The 17,208-nt window shown below is 43.0% G+C and overlaps 1 protein-coding gene across 1 annotated transcript in view; it reads right to left on the bottom strand.

The window, feature by feature from the left end:
• PTPRJ (protein tyrosine phosphatase receptor type J) overlaps positions 1-16,943 on the bottom strand; it is a gene marked incomplete at its 5' end in the record, with an annotated part of 28,138 nt that extends 11,195 nt beyond the window's left edge. The window contains 13 exon segments of the mRNA XM_039728248.1: positions 272-387; positions 521-731; positions 3,239-3,373; positions 3,624-3,920; positions 5,621-5,887; positions 6,758-7,027; positions 8,207-8,479; positions 10,053-10,325; positions 10,923-11,192; positions 13,820-14,089; positions 14,686-14,955; positions 15,706-15,852; positions 16,919-16,943. Coding sequence (XP_039584182.1) covers positions 272-387; positions 521-731; positions 3,239-3,373; positions 3,624-3,920; positions 5,621-5,887; positions 6,758-7,027; positions 8,207-8,479; positions 10,053-10,325; positions 10,923-11,192; positions 13,820-14,089; positions 14,686-14,955; positions 15,706-15,852; positions 16,919-16,943 — 2,824 coding nt within the window.
• Between the last annotated feature and the right edge of the window lie 265 nt (positions 16,944-17,208).

Genomic DNA, 17,208 nt, shown 5'->3' with positions numbered 1-17,208 from the left:
TACTACACTAAAGTCTCACTGTGTCATCCAATCCCTTTTAGCATGCCATGGCTTTTGGCTACTCCTGCAGTGGAATCCCACATGCAAAAAAGGGATTACCTGCAGAACTAGCAAGGTACGAATTTACAGAGCAGTGCCATTGCAAAGCTAGAAACAGTTCATACAGAGAAACCAATGGGTGTTTTGATATTATGAAACTTATGAAATTAAGGAACCTCCACACGCTGTGTATGTGCCAAGCCACCAGTCCTACATCTGACATTAACTATACCTGGATCCTGTGGCAGTAAGACTGGCTCAGAACAGGGTGAAAATGATACATAACTATCTTCCCCCTCAATCACGTTGTCCGTAAAGGTTATATTAGTGAAACCTGCAACACATGCCCTGTTGAAAAGGAAGGAATAAGAAAAAAACAAAACCAGGTACATTACAAGGTTTTAGCAGCCTTTAGAAGATCTGCAATCTTTTAGATTTGAACAGCAGAAAACTTAACAAAAGAATGGTTTGAAATAAATACCTGTATGAACGAAGAGGGATCAACGGTCCGTTTTCATAGCCATACACTGTGTTTCCCTTGCCTACGTTAATGATGTTTTTATCACTCTGAGAACGGGAAGAATGCGATTCTGACTGCTCTGTTTTTATGACATACGTAACATAGGCAGTTGTCATCTTCTTCTTGAAATCTCTGTATGTGTTGTTCAATTTAGACTTCAAAGACTCAGAACCTTCAGGAAAACAACAAGAACATGGATATAATTCATCCCCTGGTTTTGTATCAATTGGCACAGTGGCTGAGATGGTCACATTAACTACAGTTGTCATTCTTCCACAAGTACTGCTTGGAATGAAAGGCTGAGAGCAACAGATAATCTCAGAAACCTCTTCTACTGCAGTGCAATCTACTGCAGCACCTCTCCCCAGTGTTATTTACTTTCATTTGCTATTGGTTTTACTTCTAGCGTGTATAGGAGCTTCTGAATAAAGGTACATGAGTGCTGGAACCAGGCACCCTCATGGACAGACTTCACCAGCCAAGTCAGCTTTATCCATATGTGTTCTATCTGCTCCTGTATGTAGAGAGTAAAATGCAAATGGTGTAGAAAAAAATCCATCAGTATTTGTGCTACCCAAACAGCATCAGGCTCATTCAGGGTGACACTAAACTTGTCCTGACCTTGTTCCTTGTTCTATCCTACAAGACATCTCACACCTGAATGGTAAGAGATGAAAGAAGTAATTTCTGCTTTCCTTGACACAGACAAGCACTGTCACACACAGACAAAACAATGATCAGAACAATTTCCCCTTCAGAAGAATAAGAACAGGCTACCACAGTGACCAGCAGGACACCATTTGCAGAACAGCACCACTTTACAGTGTCTGTTCTTACAGTAGACAAACTCTAGAACCTTGAGGCAATTACACAGTTGAGGCACATGTAACCTAAGAGGTAATAATAAACTCAACTTACCAGTTGTCCCAACAACTCAAGAGCAAGCCAACTGACACATTATTCCCAGTGCTGAGGCAGGACAAACAATCTCACTCATTTGACAGAAGTTTGCTCTCTACTGACTACCTTTACAAAGCTAAAAGGTGGGTATCATACTGAATACCTTTAAAAAGGAGAAGCCTTGCAGGAGGCTCTGAAAGGTGGAAAAGCTTTGGTAAGTTTTCTAGAGCTGGGCAGACAAGGGGTGATCTACCACCAGCAGAAAAGCTCTCCCCAGCTGCGACTCTGCAGCAACAGGGTGGAAGACAGCTCTTCCAGAGCACTAACTTGGTCTCATTAAAAGCAGATGAGGTTGAAAATAACTTAGCAGCCCAGAAATGGGTGTTTAATACTACCTGAGATGTATTATGTCCTGTCTTGTCCCTAGTTTCAAGTCCAACAGGATGTACATCCCTGGTTATACCTGCAGCTCCTCGTAGATGCCTTGAATAACACCCTACATTTCAAACAGCCTTAGACAACAAAATAAAGCATTGTGTATTTCTTACACAACAGAATAAAGTCCTCTCTGTCTATCCTAAAGGTAACCATGACTGGTTTAGAACAGAGAAACACATCTCAAGAATATTTGTGCTATTTCAACAATAAAGCTGAAGAGATGCTTGTCTTCTGCTCCCATCGAAGCACTCACTGTAAATTACAGATGTGGGCAACCTTCCTCCCTTATTTCTCTCAGTCACATCCTACAAATTCCTCCCTGAATACCTTCCAATCTAAACCACACAGAAGAATACACCAGATCTTGTGACTAACCAGGACTGGCTGAAGTTACAAGCAGAGCTGCAGGCAAGAGACTGGCATTGAAATCAGCAGTTCTGGGGCAGCTGAGTAGGCATGTGAAAAACAGGAATTTTCTGCACTGATATATGTAACATTATTTATATATATACATATATAATCACACAAAGATGCATTTCTTGGATGTATATTGCATGGAAAACCACTGAAGGAAGATCTAGAATCAAAATCCTGCAAAATTAATTTCCAGTGTTGTAACAAAGGATAAGCATGAATGTCAACTCCCACTTAGCAGAAACTGTCTCCATCAGGTGCCTTATTCCTCCAGTGCACTGGCAAAAATGAACAGTTTTTCAAGTGGAACCTATGCTACAAAACTAAGTTCCTTAATTTAGTGTTTTATCACTAGACATTCACCTATCAGAGACATTTCTCAGTTCTCTAGTTTTCCATGGAATTTAACTTCCATTACTGCTGTCAATGATATTTAAGCCTTCCACCCACATCCCACCTCTCTAAGTTAAAGTGTTTTGGGTAAAATCAGGAAAAAAGCTCTTTTCCTTTTACGACCTTACTGCAGGAATCTTTCAGCTGAAGAGGAAAGGGGGAAAAATATTTCATACTCCAAAGCTGTTTCCATTAGCTGGTCTGAAAATTATTCTGTGGGGAAAGAAAGGACACTATACAATCTTGGGGAAAGGAATCACTGGCAAATCAAGGTGGCAACAGCACAAAGGCAACACATAAGAGATTTAGGTACAAAGATAAGTCAGGCAGGAAAAGACTGAGCGAAAACAGGCACCTTCTGAAAACAACGAGTGACCTGACTTCAAGCAAGGTATCTGCCTCATGATTTCTGAAAAGTGATTGAAAATTCTCAGTCTCCCTTTTCTTTATCTGCTTAACACCTATTTAGAGCGTAAAACATAATGCTGCCTGGTAAACTGTTTCAGCTACATGATAATATCATAAACATCTTACTTTGATCTTCTGTTGTAATCATTATTGCATAGGCTTCCAATGGACCATTCAGTGAATCAAAATCAGAGAATTCAACAGACAACGAGCTGTGACTGACGACCTTGACTGAAGGAACTTCAGTTGGAGGAGGTGGGTCTGCCAACAAAACATTTTTTAGTACATTAGGCACTGATAAAAGTTTTCCAAACAAGAAAAGGCTGTGATAGCAACACTGTTCACATAATGCATATTTATTGTGCATCACATTAGACTATGAATTAATATAGTGTTGTATTAATACCCTGCAGGCTGATACTGTAGTGCATACCAAGTCTGGTATTCTGCAATTATGAAGTTCATATTTTTGTCCTACAAGAATCTTTCATTCTCAGATCTTAATGCTTACCAGTAATGCCGGTGTGACACAACTTGTCCACTGGAGAGCTTTCAGAGCCATTTGAAAGTGTTATGATAGTAACATTGTAAGTGCTGAAAAAATTTAAATGTAGTATTTTTAAGGTTTGCTCAAAGCCTTCGACTGTGCAGGGTGGAGCTGAGTCTTCTTTTACTACCTCAGAAGTACTTATATTATATATTTTGATTCTGAAGCCAGAGTTGTTACCAAAAGGACATTTCCACTTCAGCATTAGGAAAGGCTGCTTGGCCACTGGCTCACACTGAAGTGAATCCACTGAGACAGTTACTGCCAAAAGAAAAAAAGAATAACAAAAAAGGAGGAGTAAGATCAAACCTTGCCCTTAGAAAAAGCTGTGTATTTGTATGTTATGTGTATAAATGCTTGTAAAAGTTCAGTATTCCCTTCCCCCTTTAAAAAGAAGCCTTCGTGGCACTTACTACCTACACAAGGACTTGTTACCCTATGAGGAAAACAACTATTCAACACAATACACAGACTTATTCTGTGTTCTTTACCTCCTCTACAGACAGGGTTACTGAGAAAATTTAGGCTGAGTACCTATCAAGATCAGCAACATTTTCAAAATACTGTTCAACCCTTTAATGTATTACTCTAAGAACATTTTTAGAGTAGTATGTAGACTGCCACTAAATCCCTCTATAATTATGTAAAACTCTTAGTGGCCAACAAATAAGAAAATCAGTTTAATCTCTGTCCATTAAGAGCACAGCAGTAGCCATCCTTAAAAGCAGGAACTATATCAAGTCAGTTTGAGTGAGAGTCTTCTAGGACATAGTATAAAAACTGCAACCTTATGACCAGATACAGAAAGACACTTAAAAAGTAATGTAGCAGGAAGACTGAGAAGAAAGGTTCCCCTAAACTAAACATCTCGTAAAACTTGGCCTTCAGGACCAAAACACTTATAAACCAACAATTACAATACACACCAAATTTATTTTCTCTCTTGGTAAGGAAGTATTTGGTACTTTCAAAAACCAATACAGGGGTTACAGACTCATCTATTAAATGACTTTGTTGTTAGAAGGGGTGTTATTTTAAGAAATTAAGGAGAAGCACAATTGTGTACCAGAAGAAACAGATCTAGTGAGAAGAGATGTGAGTGACTGGGACTTACTTCTACTGCAATTTATAAATATTTATTTTTCTTCATTAACACTGTTGGCTACTCCTACAAATACGGTGAAATTATAGGAGATTACACACAAGCCCTGGAACACCTCTGACACTTGGTGACAATGGATGCCTGGTTTCTAGAGGAGTCATGACTTTTGATCTCTATCCTGTAGGAACAGTTAGATGAAGTATCATCAGTGCTCCATGGGAAATTTCAAAGGCCAGCATACTCTACTCTGCTAAGGAAAAAAATGCTAGGCTCTGTGAAAGTCACAAGAAGACTCCAGAAACTCAGCCAAGCAGCACTTTTTGACAGTATCAGCAACTCTGCAAGTTCATCCCAGATCCCCTTTGGAAAACCCACTCAGGAGCTCTGAGCCAGATTAATTTCACGTCAGTCAAAATGGGATAAAACAAAGGAAAGGACAAGGCAGCACATGATCACAAAAAGGAGGAAAAGTCACAATGCCTAACATGAGGAACACAGAAGTAGCTCAACCTTCTCCTAAAAGCAGCAGGGCTGACAGCCACACCATCCCATGCTGCCCAAGACTGGCTGCATCCACAGGCCCTCCAAAGGGGGAAATTTCCCAGGCATGATGCACACTCTGTGGGAGGCCTTCCAAATGACAGCCTGAGGGCTTCACCCAGAGGAAACAGAGGACAACAAAACTCCTGCACAGACCCCCCCTTCCACACATTACCACTGCTGAGTCCAGGTAGGCTGTGTGCAGCACTTCTGCCTAACATAATATTGTATTTCAAACCCAGGGCAGGTAGGCAGAGCCCTGTGCTCCACAGCAAAGCACAGGCCACTAGGAAAATGGATGTGACAAACCATGACTTACATGTATACAGGAATATGGACACTCCTTCTCCTTCTGTCATATTATCAGCTGCTACAGCAAATACTGTGAAGCTCTATGGAGTCCCAGGGTTTAACTCAGTAATTTCTGCTCTGGTTTCACTGGATGTCAGGTTCTTCACAAATGTACCACTTACAACCTCTATCCTGTACGTGTAGGTGTCAGAAGCGCTGTCATTCACCACCCACTTTAAGGTGACATTAGTCGCACCGATGGATTCTACCTCAACAGCAAGAACTGGGCTGGGCCCTGTGAAAGGCAAAGCAACAACTTGTTAACCTGCAACAACAGCTGCTCACAGGCATGGAAATAAGAAACAGCCACACCAGGCCTTCATTTCCTTCACACCACTCATGGGCCAGAGTGCAGGAGCACCCCAACAACAACACCAGACATTCCTGGAGGCTGTTGCACCACTGGGGAGCTAAGACAGAACTGATGGAATATAACCTTGAGTGGCATTCATCTCCCTTTGACACTCTAAAGCAGAAGACATCATTAAAATGCCACAGCTCCCAGGATTTTGCTCAGAAATTCAGAGATGCTGGTCAGGAGAGATACAATGAGGGGGACTGGAAAAGGAGATAGTGGTCCATATGTGTACAGCAAAAGGTAAGGAACTTCAAATATCACTGAAAGAGGAACAGAGGTGATGAAAGGTGGCAAAGGAGCAGCTTGCATAAGTCATGCCATGAATGCACTCCTGAGCCAGTGTTATCTACAGTTCATTCTGCATCAGCCACAAGGCCCCAGATTACAGCATTCCTATATGGGAGTCCTTAAAAGAATGTTCCAAGGCCCCGATCCTCCAAGAAGTGAAGGTAACGGATGCACCCACAAAAATCCCAGGCCACTGAGAAAGTTCTTGAGAAGAGTCCACTGTGACACAGGCCTTGGTAACCAACTTCAACAATCATTGTTTTAGAAGTGTTTGTTTTACTCTGGTTTTTCAAAGAAGGCTATGTCTCTTTCACACAAATATCTTTGACTGCAGGCAGGCAAAGCACAGCAACTCTGCCAGCAACACTATTAAATTTCAGGCCATGTGCAGGTGGGTAGAGCCCTGTGGTGCACAGCAAAGCACAGACCACCACAGCCATGCAGGAAACAGTGACTTACTTGTATACAGGAATATGGACACTCCTTCTCCTTCTGTGTTATCAGCTGCTACAGCAAATACTGTGAAGCTGTATGGTGTCCCAGGGATTAACTCAGTAATTTCTGCTCTGGTTTCACGGGATGTTAGGTTCTTCACAGTACTGTTTGTACCATTTACAACCTCTATCCTGTATGTGTAGGTGTCAGAAGCGCTATCATTCACCACCCATATTAAGGTGACAGAAGTTGTACCAATGGATTCTGCCTCAACAGCAAGAACTGGGCTGGGCCCTGTGAAAGGCAAAGCAACAACTTGTTAACCTGCAACAACAGCTGCTCACAGACATGGAAACAAGAAACACAGCCACACCAGGCCTTCATTTCCCTCACACCACTCATGGGCCAGCAGGAGCACCCCAACAACATCACCAGGCATTCCTGGAAGCTTTGGCATTAATAGGGTAGCAGGAAATTGAGATGAGCCATCTCAAGCATGACTCATTTTCCTTTCACAGGCAAAGACAAGAGGGGCACAGGCCTTCCCAGTGCCACCACTTGCAGGGTTTCACCTGGCAAAAAGGTAGGCAACAAGGAGAGAACAGCGGAGGGGAAAGATGCCAGTAGCACTACTCTGTTCAGCAAAATACAAGGAAGATGAAATATCACTAGAGGAAGACTTGTGATAAACCAGAAACTCTGCTCCAATCCTCATGCCCTGCACTTCACTCCCACAGAAGAGAAACTATCTCCAGACCTTGTGGAGACACTGTCTCCAGCCACCTATTCTTTCTGCATCTTTAAAGAGGGCAATTAGCCATTACAGACAGACAGCACAGGGGACATTTTTGGGCATTGACTGGTCAGCAGGCACATTTCAGGAAGAAACAAACGACAAGAACATTCATCCATTTTCCTTCAAAGGCAATGTGTGGAAAGATCAGGGTGGGCTACTGCCTTGGAAGCCAGCTCCAAAATGGTCCCTCCAACACTACATATCAAGACTTTTAATACTCAACATGGCAAGGTACTGGATGGCCAAAGGAGTTGTCCTGATCTAGCACTGCCTGAATCAATCTCCTGGCTGCACCACGATGGCAGCTATATGCCCCAAAATCACACAGATCCAGCCGATATAAAATGCTCTTTGTGGGAGCCCCTTAAAATGAGACTCTCAGGCCCCCATACACTAGGAAACAAATGCAAATACCCCTTTGCCAAATTTACAAAAGACCAGTGTTCAGGGAAGATCTCTTTTCTTGGCTGACATCAAGCTTTACTAACAGCATTCTACCTGGGCAATTCTGCATTTACACTAACATCCAATACTTGGAGATTGGCCATCTCCAGCTCCAGGATGGAATCATCACCCCTGCCTGCAACGGTCTTAAATCACAACCCTTGGGTGGGTGGGCAGAGCCTCATGCTGCACAGCAAAGCACAGACCAGCAGCAACAGGAAACTGTGACTTACTTGTACACAGGGGTATGGTCTCTCCTTCTCCTTCTGTCTTATTATCAGCTGCTACAGCAAATACTGTGAAGCTGTATGGTGTCCCAGGGATTAACTCAGTAATTTCTGCTCTGGTTTCATTGGATGTCAGGTTCTTCACAGTACCATTTATACCATTTACAACCTCTATCCTGTACATGTAGGTGGCAGAAGCGCTGTCATTCACCACCCATATTAAGGTGACAGAAGCTGCACCAATGGATTCTGCCTTGAGATCAAGAACTGGGCTGGGCCCTGTAAAAGGCAAAGCAACAACCTGTCAAAAAAAAAAGAAAAAGAAGAAGAGCCACAACCATATTTCCCTATTCCACACAGAATGAGCATCACTTGGACAAAGTGTCACTTCCCTGTTTCTGGCATTCACACTGAGGCATCTCTGGAAAGGTCATAGGAGCTTTGGGGAATACTCAATTTCAGTTCTTATGCAACAATTACTTGTTTCCACAGTGGTTTTCCAGACAGAGAAACAAATGGAAATCAGGGTAGGAAACAGTCCAAGCTGATCTTGGTCGGTTAACTCAAAATTGTGCCCATTAGTCTGAATTTGAGACCTTCAGCCTAAAGGTCTAATCTAACTTTACAACCTCTATCCTGTACGTGTAGGTATCAGAAGCGCTGTCATTCACCACCCATATTAAGGTGACAAAAGCTGCACCGATGGATTCTGCCTTGAGATCAAGAACTGGGCTGGGCCCTGTAAAAGGCAAAGCAACAACCTGTCAAAAAAAAAGAAAAAAAAGAAGAGCCACAACCATATTTCCCTATTCCACACAGAATGAGCATCACTTGGACAAAGTGTCACTTCCCTGTTTCTGGCATTCACACTGAGGCATCTCTGGAAAGGTCATAGGAGCTTTGGGGAATACTCAATTTCAGTTCTTATGCAACAATTACTTGTTTCCACAGTGGTTTTCCAGACAGAGAAACAAATGGAAATCAGGGTAGGAAACAGTCCAAGCTGATCTTGGTCGGTTAACTCAAAATTGTGCTCATTAGTCTGAATTTGAAACCTTCAGCCTAAAATCTCCTAATACCAGGAAAAAGAAATGGGCTGCTTGAACAGGTCCAACAGCTGGTATACCTTAGGGGGCTCTGTCTGCAAGCCTGACTCAGCACCAGCTCCACACAGATAAAACTCACTTCAGGCAGCTTAGACAATTTTATCGACTCAGTAGCAGCTCCAGGACACATTCCTCCAAACTGCTTGGTAGGGACAGTGCCTGTTCTCTTTGCATTTCTGAGCTACACACAGAAGTAGTGTCTACTCCTAACCCATGTATCTATTCTGGGAAAAAGGTGCCCTGGCAAAAAGCCAACAGGACTGGCACCACACTTGATAATGCAACCCTAGGAAGCGAGTCAGTCAAAGCCCACAGGAACCTCAGGCCTCAGACACTGCAAAGAGATCAAAAATATTTTTAAGAAATAAAAGCCCTGGTGATGATGGCACCACAACCCTGCACACCACTTCTTTTGGTACAAGCTGTGGCAACCCACTCCCAGAGGTGTGTGAGGGGTCTACTCAGCCCTCAAGTGTCATGGGGAAGTCATGCTGTGTAGCAGCTGGATCTCAACATAGTCTGGAGTAGACATGCTGATGAAATAACTGATTTACAGGAGGCACATGCAAGCACAGACAATTTCAGTCCTTTTTCAAAGACTGCTGCATTCATGCATGTAAATATCTGGAGCAAAAAAGCAAGGTCATAAAAAAACCCAGGACAAATCTGGAAACCCAAAGTAAGAAAGCAGAGCAATTTGGTACAAACAGCATAGTTACTTGAAACTGGAGGCACCATTTCCTTACTTGTATACAGGGGTATGGACACTCCTTCTCCTTCTGTCACATTATCAGCTGCTACAGCAAATACTGTGAAGCTGTACGGTGTCCCAGGGATTAACTCAGTAATTTCTGCTCTGGTTTCATTGGATGTCAGGTTCTTCACAGTAGCATTTATACCATTTACAACCTCTGTCCTGTACGTGTAGGTGTCAGAAGCGCTGTCATTCACCACCCATATTAAGGTGACAGAAGCTGCACCAATGGATTCTGCCTTGAGATCAAGAACTGGGCTGGGCCCTGTGAAAGGCAAAGCAACAACTTGTTAACCTGCAACAACAGCTGCTCACAGACATGGAAACAAGAAACACAGCCACACCAGGCCTTCATTTCCTTCACACCACTCATGGGCCAGAGTGCAGGAGCACCCCAACATCATCACCAGGCATTCCTGGAGGCTGTTGCACCACTGGGCAGCTAAGAGAGGACTGAAGACAAGCCATTCTGAGTTGCATTTACCTCCCTTTGACACTCCAAAGGAGAAGCTTTGGTCATCATTGAAGCAGAACTCCCAGGGAATCCAGAAAGATGGACAGGAAAGGGATGGGTATGGTTGGCAATGCAGGCAATTTCAGTTTGGTTTATTGGTTGGTCTTTGGTTTAGTTGTTGTGGAGGATTTTTTGGTTTATGTTGGGAGATTAGAGGGAGTTTGGTGTTTAATAAGCAAATAAATAAATCAAGGCTATGTTTCTCATATACATGAACCACTCATTTTTAGCATCTGGCCCAGGTAAGAATTCTATTAAATTACAATCTCAGGCAGGTGGGCAGAGCCCTGTCCTGCACAGCAAGGCACACACCAGCAGCAACAGGGATGAAAAAAACTTGTGACTTACTTGTATACAGGAATATGGGAATTCCTTGTCCTTCTGTCTTATTATCAGCTGCTACAGCAAATACTGTGAAGTTGTATGGCGTCCCAGGGATTAACTCAGTAATTTCTGCTCTGTTTTCATTGGATGTCAGGTTCACAGTACTGTTTGTACCATTTACAAACTCTATCCTGTATGCGTAGGTGTCAGAAGCGCTGTCATTCACCACCCATATTAAGGTGACATTAGTCACATCAATGGATTCTGCCTCAAGATCAAGAACTGGGCTGGGCCCTGCGAAAGGCAAGAGAACAACCTGTCAGCCTGCAAGAAAAGGTGCTCATAGACATGGGCACAAAAACACAGCCACACCAGGGCTTCACTGGGCAGCTAAAAGAGAACCGAAGAAAAATCATTCTTAGGGGCAATCATCTCCCTTTGACACCCCAAAACATAAGCACAGGCCATTACAGTGATTGAACTCCTAAGGCTTCCCTTGGGAATCCAGAGGTGGGCAGGAAAGCCATAGAGTGGAATGGAATATTTACTTAGAAGAGACCTACAACTACCCTCATCCAAGTACCTGACCCACCTTATGCCTCACCAAAAGTTAAAGGTTATTACTGAGCATATTGTCCAAGTGTCTCAAACACAGAAGGGCTTGGCACTGACCATCCCTTTAGGAAGCTTATTGCAGTGTTTGAATCCTCTGTTACTGAAGAAATGCTTCCTAATGTCAAGCCTAAACCTCCCCTGAGGCAGCTTTGAACTACTCCCACTCATCATATCCCTGGACACCAGAGAATAGAGATCAGCCTCTCCCTCTGCATCTTCCCTTGTCAGGAAGCTGAGGAGAACAATGAAGCCACACCTCAGCCTCCTTTTATCCCAACTAGATAAGCTCAAAGCCCTTAGCTGCTTCTTACAGGACAGGCACTCCAGCCCTTGCACCACCTTTCTTGCCCTCCTCTATAGGCATTCAGGAACCTTCACATCCTTCTTCCATTGTGGGGCCCAGAACTGCACCCAGTACACATTCAACTCCTTCATCCATACCTTTGATAAATATGTTGAGCAGCCCTAGGATTGAGCCCTAAGGACAGCACTGGTGGCTGCTCACCATCCAGACACAGCCCCATTCACTGGAACCCTGGGAGCCCTGCCCTGCAGCCAGCTCTGCACCCAGCACACCACGAACCCCCTCATCTCACAGCTGGACAACTTGTCCAGAAGGATGCTGTGGACAGTACTAAAAATCCCACTAAAATGAAGAAAAACTACATTCACCACCTTCCCTTCCACACCAGGTGGGTGACCTTACCATAAAAAGATTGAATTAATTAAATGGGATTTTCCCTTTGTGACCCATGTTGATGGCACCTGATGACTGCATTGTTTTTAAATACCTTTTAACAGTATTCAGTACAATCTCCTCCATAATTTTTCCACGAACTGAGGTTGGTCTAGCAGGCCTGCAGGTTCCTGGGTCTTTCCTCCCACCCTTCTAGTAAATAGGAATAACAGTGGCTGGCAGAGACCTCCCCGGGCTCCCAAGGCCTTTGGTAGCTGATGGAGAGGGGTCCTGTGTAACACCAGTGAGATCCTTCTGCACTCAGGGATGAATCCCAACAGGCCCCATGGACTTGTGAACATTCAGCTGATACAGGTGGTCCCTCACAGTTCCAGTGGCCACAAGGGGAAAGCCACTGTCCCAGCTCTCATGGGCCTCCAGCTCTGGGGATCAGGCACACCAAGGTTTATCAGCGTCACCAAAAACTGACACATTGAATGCTTTTTCTTCATCCCTATTAGGCAGGTGACCATCTTCAACAAGGATCAATCCAATGTTTTCTTTAGACCTCCCCTTGCTATCAATGTACTTCAAAAAGCCTTTCTTGTTATCTGAAACCGCACTGGCCAGTTTCAACCGTAATTGGGCTCTGGCCCTTGGTGTCTTCCTCATGCATAGACAAACCACAGCTCTGTAATCCCCCTGAGAGGCCTGACCTCACTTTCAGAGCTCATGCAATTTCTTCATGCTTTGGAGCTCCACAAGGAGTTCCCTGTTCACCAAAGCTGGTTTTCTGCCCCAATTGCTTGACTTTTGACATAGTGAATCTGCCTGTTCCTGTGCTTCTAAAAGGCAGCTTTAAACACTGAACAGCACACGTGGATTCCTAAGCCCTGAAAAGCAAATTCCCAGGGTAGGCTGCTAAGTAGTGGTCTGAACAGCTTAAACTTTCCTGGACTCCAGGAGAGCAACTCTGCTGTCTCTTTTCATTCATTACACTGTAAATTTTAAACTTAGTCACTTAATGATTGCCATAGCCAAGTCAGACACCTACTATGTCCCATGAGTCTGACTCTATTAAAAAAACACCAACTCTAGGAGGGCCTCCTACCTAGCTGGCTCACTATTTGTGATAAGAAATTATCTCCCATATGAAGAGATATGAGGACAAAGATGGAGAGAAAGCAGGGTGGATTATGTTTGCCTGGATTTTCTTTTTAAAACCAAGGATGTATTTCTTCCACACCTAAAGACCCCACTGCTTATTAGACATTCTAGACTAGGCTCCAGCAATAAGACATCAGATCTAGAGACACAACAACATTACATTTTAGCCCTCAAGCAGTCAGGAAGAGCTTTGAGCTCTCCACCATTTCCTTACTTGTACAGCGGCCTGTGGACCTTCCTTCTCCTCCTGTCCCATTATCAGCTGCTACAGCAGATGCTGTGAATCAAGGCTATATGAACCACGCATTTTTAGCAGGTAAGGCTCCTATTAAAGGCTCCTATTATGACCTGGTCCAGGTAAGGCTCCTATTAAATTACAACTTCAGGCAGGTGGGCAGAGTCGTGTCCTGCACAGCAAGGCACAGACCAGCAGCAATAGGGATGAAAAAAACTTGTGACTTACTTGTATACAGGAATATGGAAATTCCTTCCCCTTCTGTCTTATTATCAGCTGCTACAGCAAATACTGTGAAGCTGTACGGTGTCCCAGGGATTAACTCAGTAATTTCTGCTCTGGTTTCATTGGATGTCAGGTTCACAGTACTGTTTGTACCATTTACAAACTCTATCCTGTATGCGTAGGTGTCAGAAGCGCTGTCATTCACCACCCATATTAAGGTGACAGAAGCTGCACCAATGGATTCTGCCTTGAGATCAAGAACTGGGCTGGGCCCTGTGAAAGGCAAAGCAACAACTTGTTAACCTGCAACAACAGCTGCTCACAGACATGGAAACAAGAAACACAGCCACACCAGGCCTTCATTTCCTTCACACCACTCATGGGCCAGAGTGCAGGAGCACCCCAACATCATCACCAGGCATTCCTGGAGGCTGTTGCACCACTGGGCAGCTAAGAGAGGACTGAAGACAAGCCATTCTGAGTTGCATTTACCTCTCTTTGACACTCCAAAGGAAAAGCTTTGGTCATCATTGAAGCAGAACTCCCAGGGAATCCAGAAAGATGGACAGGAAAGGGATGGGTATGGTTGGCAATGCAGGCAATTTCAGTTTGGTTTATTGGTTGGTCTTTGGTTTAGTTGTTGTGGAGGATTTTTTGGTTTATGTTGGGAGATTAGAGGGAGTTTGGTGTTTAATAAGCAAATAAATAAATCAAGGCTATGTTTCTCATATACATGAACCACTCATTTTTAGCATCTGGCCCAGGTAAGGATCCTATTAAACTACAACCTCAGGCAGGTGGGCAGAGCCCTGTCCTGCACAGCAAAGCACAGACCAGCAGCAACTGGGATGCAAAAAACTGTGACTTACTTGTATACAGGGGTATGGTCTCTCCTTCTATCTCATTATCAGCTGCTACAGCAAATACTGTGAAGTTGTATGGTGTCCCAGGGTTTAACTCAGTAATTTCTGCTCTGTTTTCACTGGATGTTACAATCTTCTCAGGTGTATCACTTGCACCATTTACAACCTCTATCCTGTACGTGTAGTGTTCAGAACCACTGTCATTCACCATCCATTTTAAGGTGACATTAGTCACACCAATGGATTCTGCTGTGAGGTTATAAATCACGCTGGATCCTATGAAAAGAGAAAAAAAAAATAAGTTACAAGAATATTTGCTGACCAACAAGCACATACAGCACTCTCCTCCCTGCCATATCCACTCTCTGTTAAACAAAAATCAGCCTGGGAAAACAATCATGCCACCTTTCTCTACTGCAAGGCACACTTGCAAGGTCTGTTATCTACTCCAACTCCTCAAGCTTCCCTTCACCTCAAGCAGTAAAGCTGTCTAGGTGCAGCAGTGATTTCTGTGCTGCCTCAGCTGTGAGCTTTAGGCAGTGTGCTGACAAAGACTGGGACACACAACATGCCGTCATTTTTTTTCCTAAAGTGGATATCCCAAATAGAGGAGCCTTTCTAGCTGCAAGATTCACACACCTGTCCTGTACATTTGTGACACAGAATGTTCTCTGCTAGGCAGAGGAGAGCTGCTGTACCCTATCACTTATGCATTTTAAATCTCTGTATCACAGTGAGTTGAACTAACCTGTAACCTAAAAAGCCATAACAAGCAGGGAAGGGACTCTGAGTCTAGCATGGATAAAACTATTCCAAGGCCATGCTGCAATCACAGCATGGAACTGCACTCCCAGTCAGGTGTGCAGATGCATTTCTTGGCCTCATTCTCTTCTGCAGCAAAGCAGCTGGATTCATGCCCTTGCAATGCTGAACTAGTGCAGTCATGATATAGAAGTGCAAAACAGCCCAAAGACTCCCATCTCAGTCACATTGCAAACCACAAACGTGTTACAGTGCTTAGATCACCTCTTGTCTCATCAGCTAGTGATGCAGCCCCGACCACTCTTCCACCTGCAGAGGTTCTGTTCCCACTTGCAGAGTTTACTGATAAATCATCATTATTACTGGTTGCTGGTTCTGCAGTTGCATTTTTTGAGCTGCAATCCTCAGTGCCTGAAAGAACACAAAACTCTGTCTTTACAATACCCCTGAACTTCCCATTTGCAGAAGTACAGCCAGTTACAGATATCATGCACAGACCCTCAGCCACTTCTGTTTTTCCAGTTCTACAGAAACCTCAGTGCACATTTCCTGGTTTTACCACTTTTTTCTGGTTTTACCTCTTAACTTTTGTGAGATTATTTGAACTAGATTCAAGTGACTGCCACATTATTTCAGCCATCCACTGACTCTACACATGGTTTGGATGAAAGCTATTACGACTTCTCTTTTCAGTACAGTTTTGTTTGAAAGCAGTTAAAACAACTTGCAGGCACACTCCATGTGTGTGTTTTCTTAATGTATTATCAGAAATTTTGTTTAACCTGGCATAGCAATTTTGTCTCTCCCTCCAAGCATATTCCCCTCTTCCCCTCTCATATTTCCACAATGCTCCCACCAGTAAGGGAGATGGCTCTATATCTAGAACCAAAAATATTACATCAATTTTAGAGACCAAAGCATAGAAAGCATTGATTCAGACCCTAAAATTTAGAGACTAACTCATTTAAATCTGATGTTCAGTATTAAGGTAGAACTTATTTGCACACACTTGCAGAAATTTCTGCCACATGAAAACATGTCACCTTGGCCAGTACAGCATTTCTAAACTGATTTTCACTTCAGAAATTATTTAAAGGCATCACTTTTGTGTCTTCTGTTTATGGGGTTTGTTTGGTTTTTATTGCCTTTAAGTGTATTTTCCCATCTTTCTAAGCACATTATACTTGCACTAGATTTTACCATAACTCTCTACAAACTGAAAAGGCAAAGGGATTCAAATACAGATTTATATTTTTAAATATCCCAAAATGCATTGTAGGTATTACAGTCACTAAAATAACTGAATATATATTTTTAACTGCTGTTTCTAAAAATTCTCTCTAGGAAGCTTTTTTTATTAAAATACTTTGCTGATACTGCTTCATCTTTCTTAAAACCAACTAAGATAAGGAGAGTTATATTAAACAAACAAACCAAAAAAAAAACAAAAACCACCAAGCAACAGAATGATACTTACAAGCAACTGTACATCTGACCTGGAAAACAAAAACAAATAATAGAAATTAAAACTACTGGAAGCTCAAATAAAATAAGGAGTGAGTGGTTTAATTAACACGAAGGAGGAAGAAATCTGTTTTTAAAACTCCAGATTTTTCAATCTGCAAAGGACATACATTAAATTCTACTGACATAAAAATAACACCAAAAAATACACCAAACTAGTAGGAAAAAAAACTAAGCATGCTGGTAAAATGTTATTTTCCACATCCCGAAATGAAGTAGTTCATTTTGTCACTGTCCTGGCTT

This window comes from Passer montanus, unplaced genomic scaffold (genome assembly GCF_014805655.1).
Source record: "Passer montanus isolate IOZ18808 unplaced genomic scaffold, ASM1480565v1 scaffold65, whole genome shotgun sequence".
NCBI lineage: Eukaryota > Metazoa > Chordata > Aves > Passeriformes > Passeridae > Passer > Passer montanus.
This window is presented reverse-complemented; position numbering and strand designations above follow the sequence as displayed.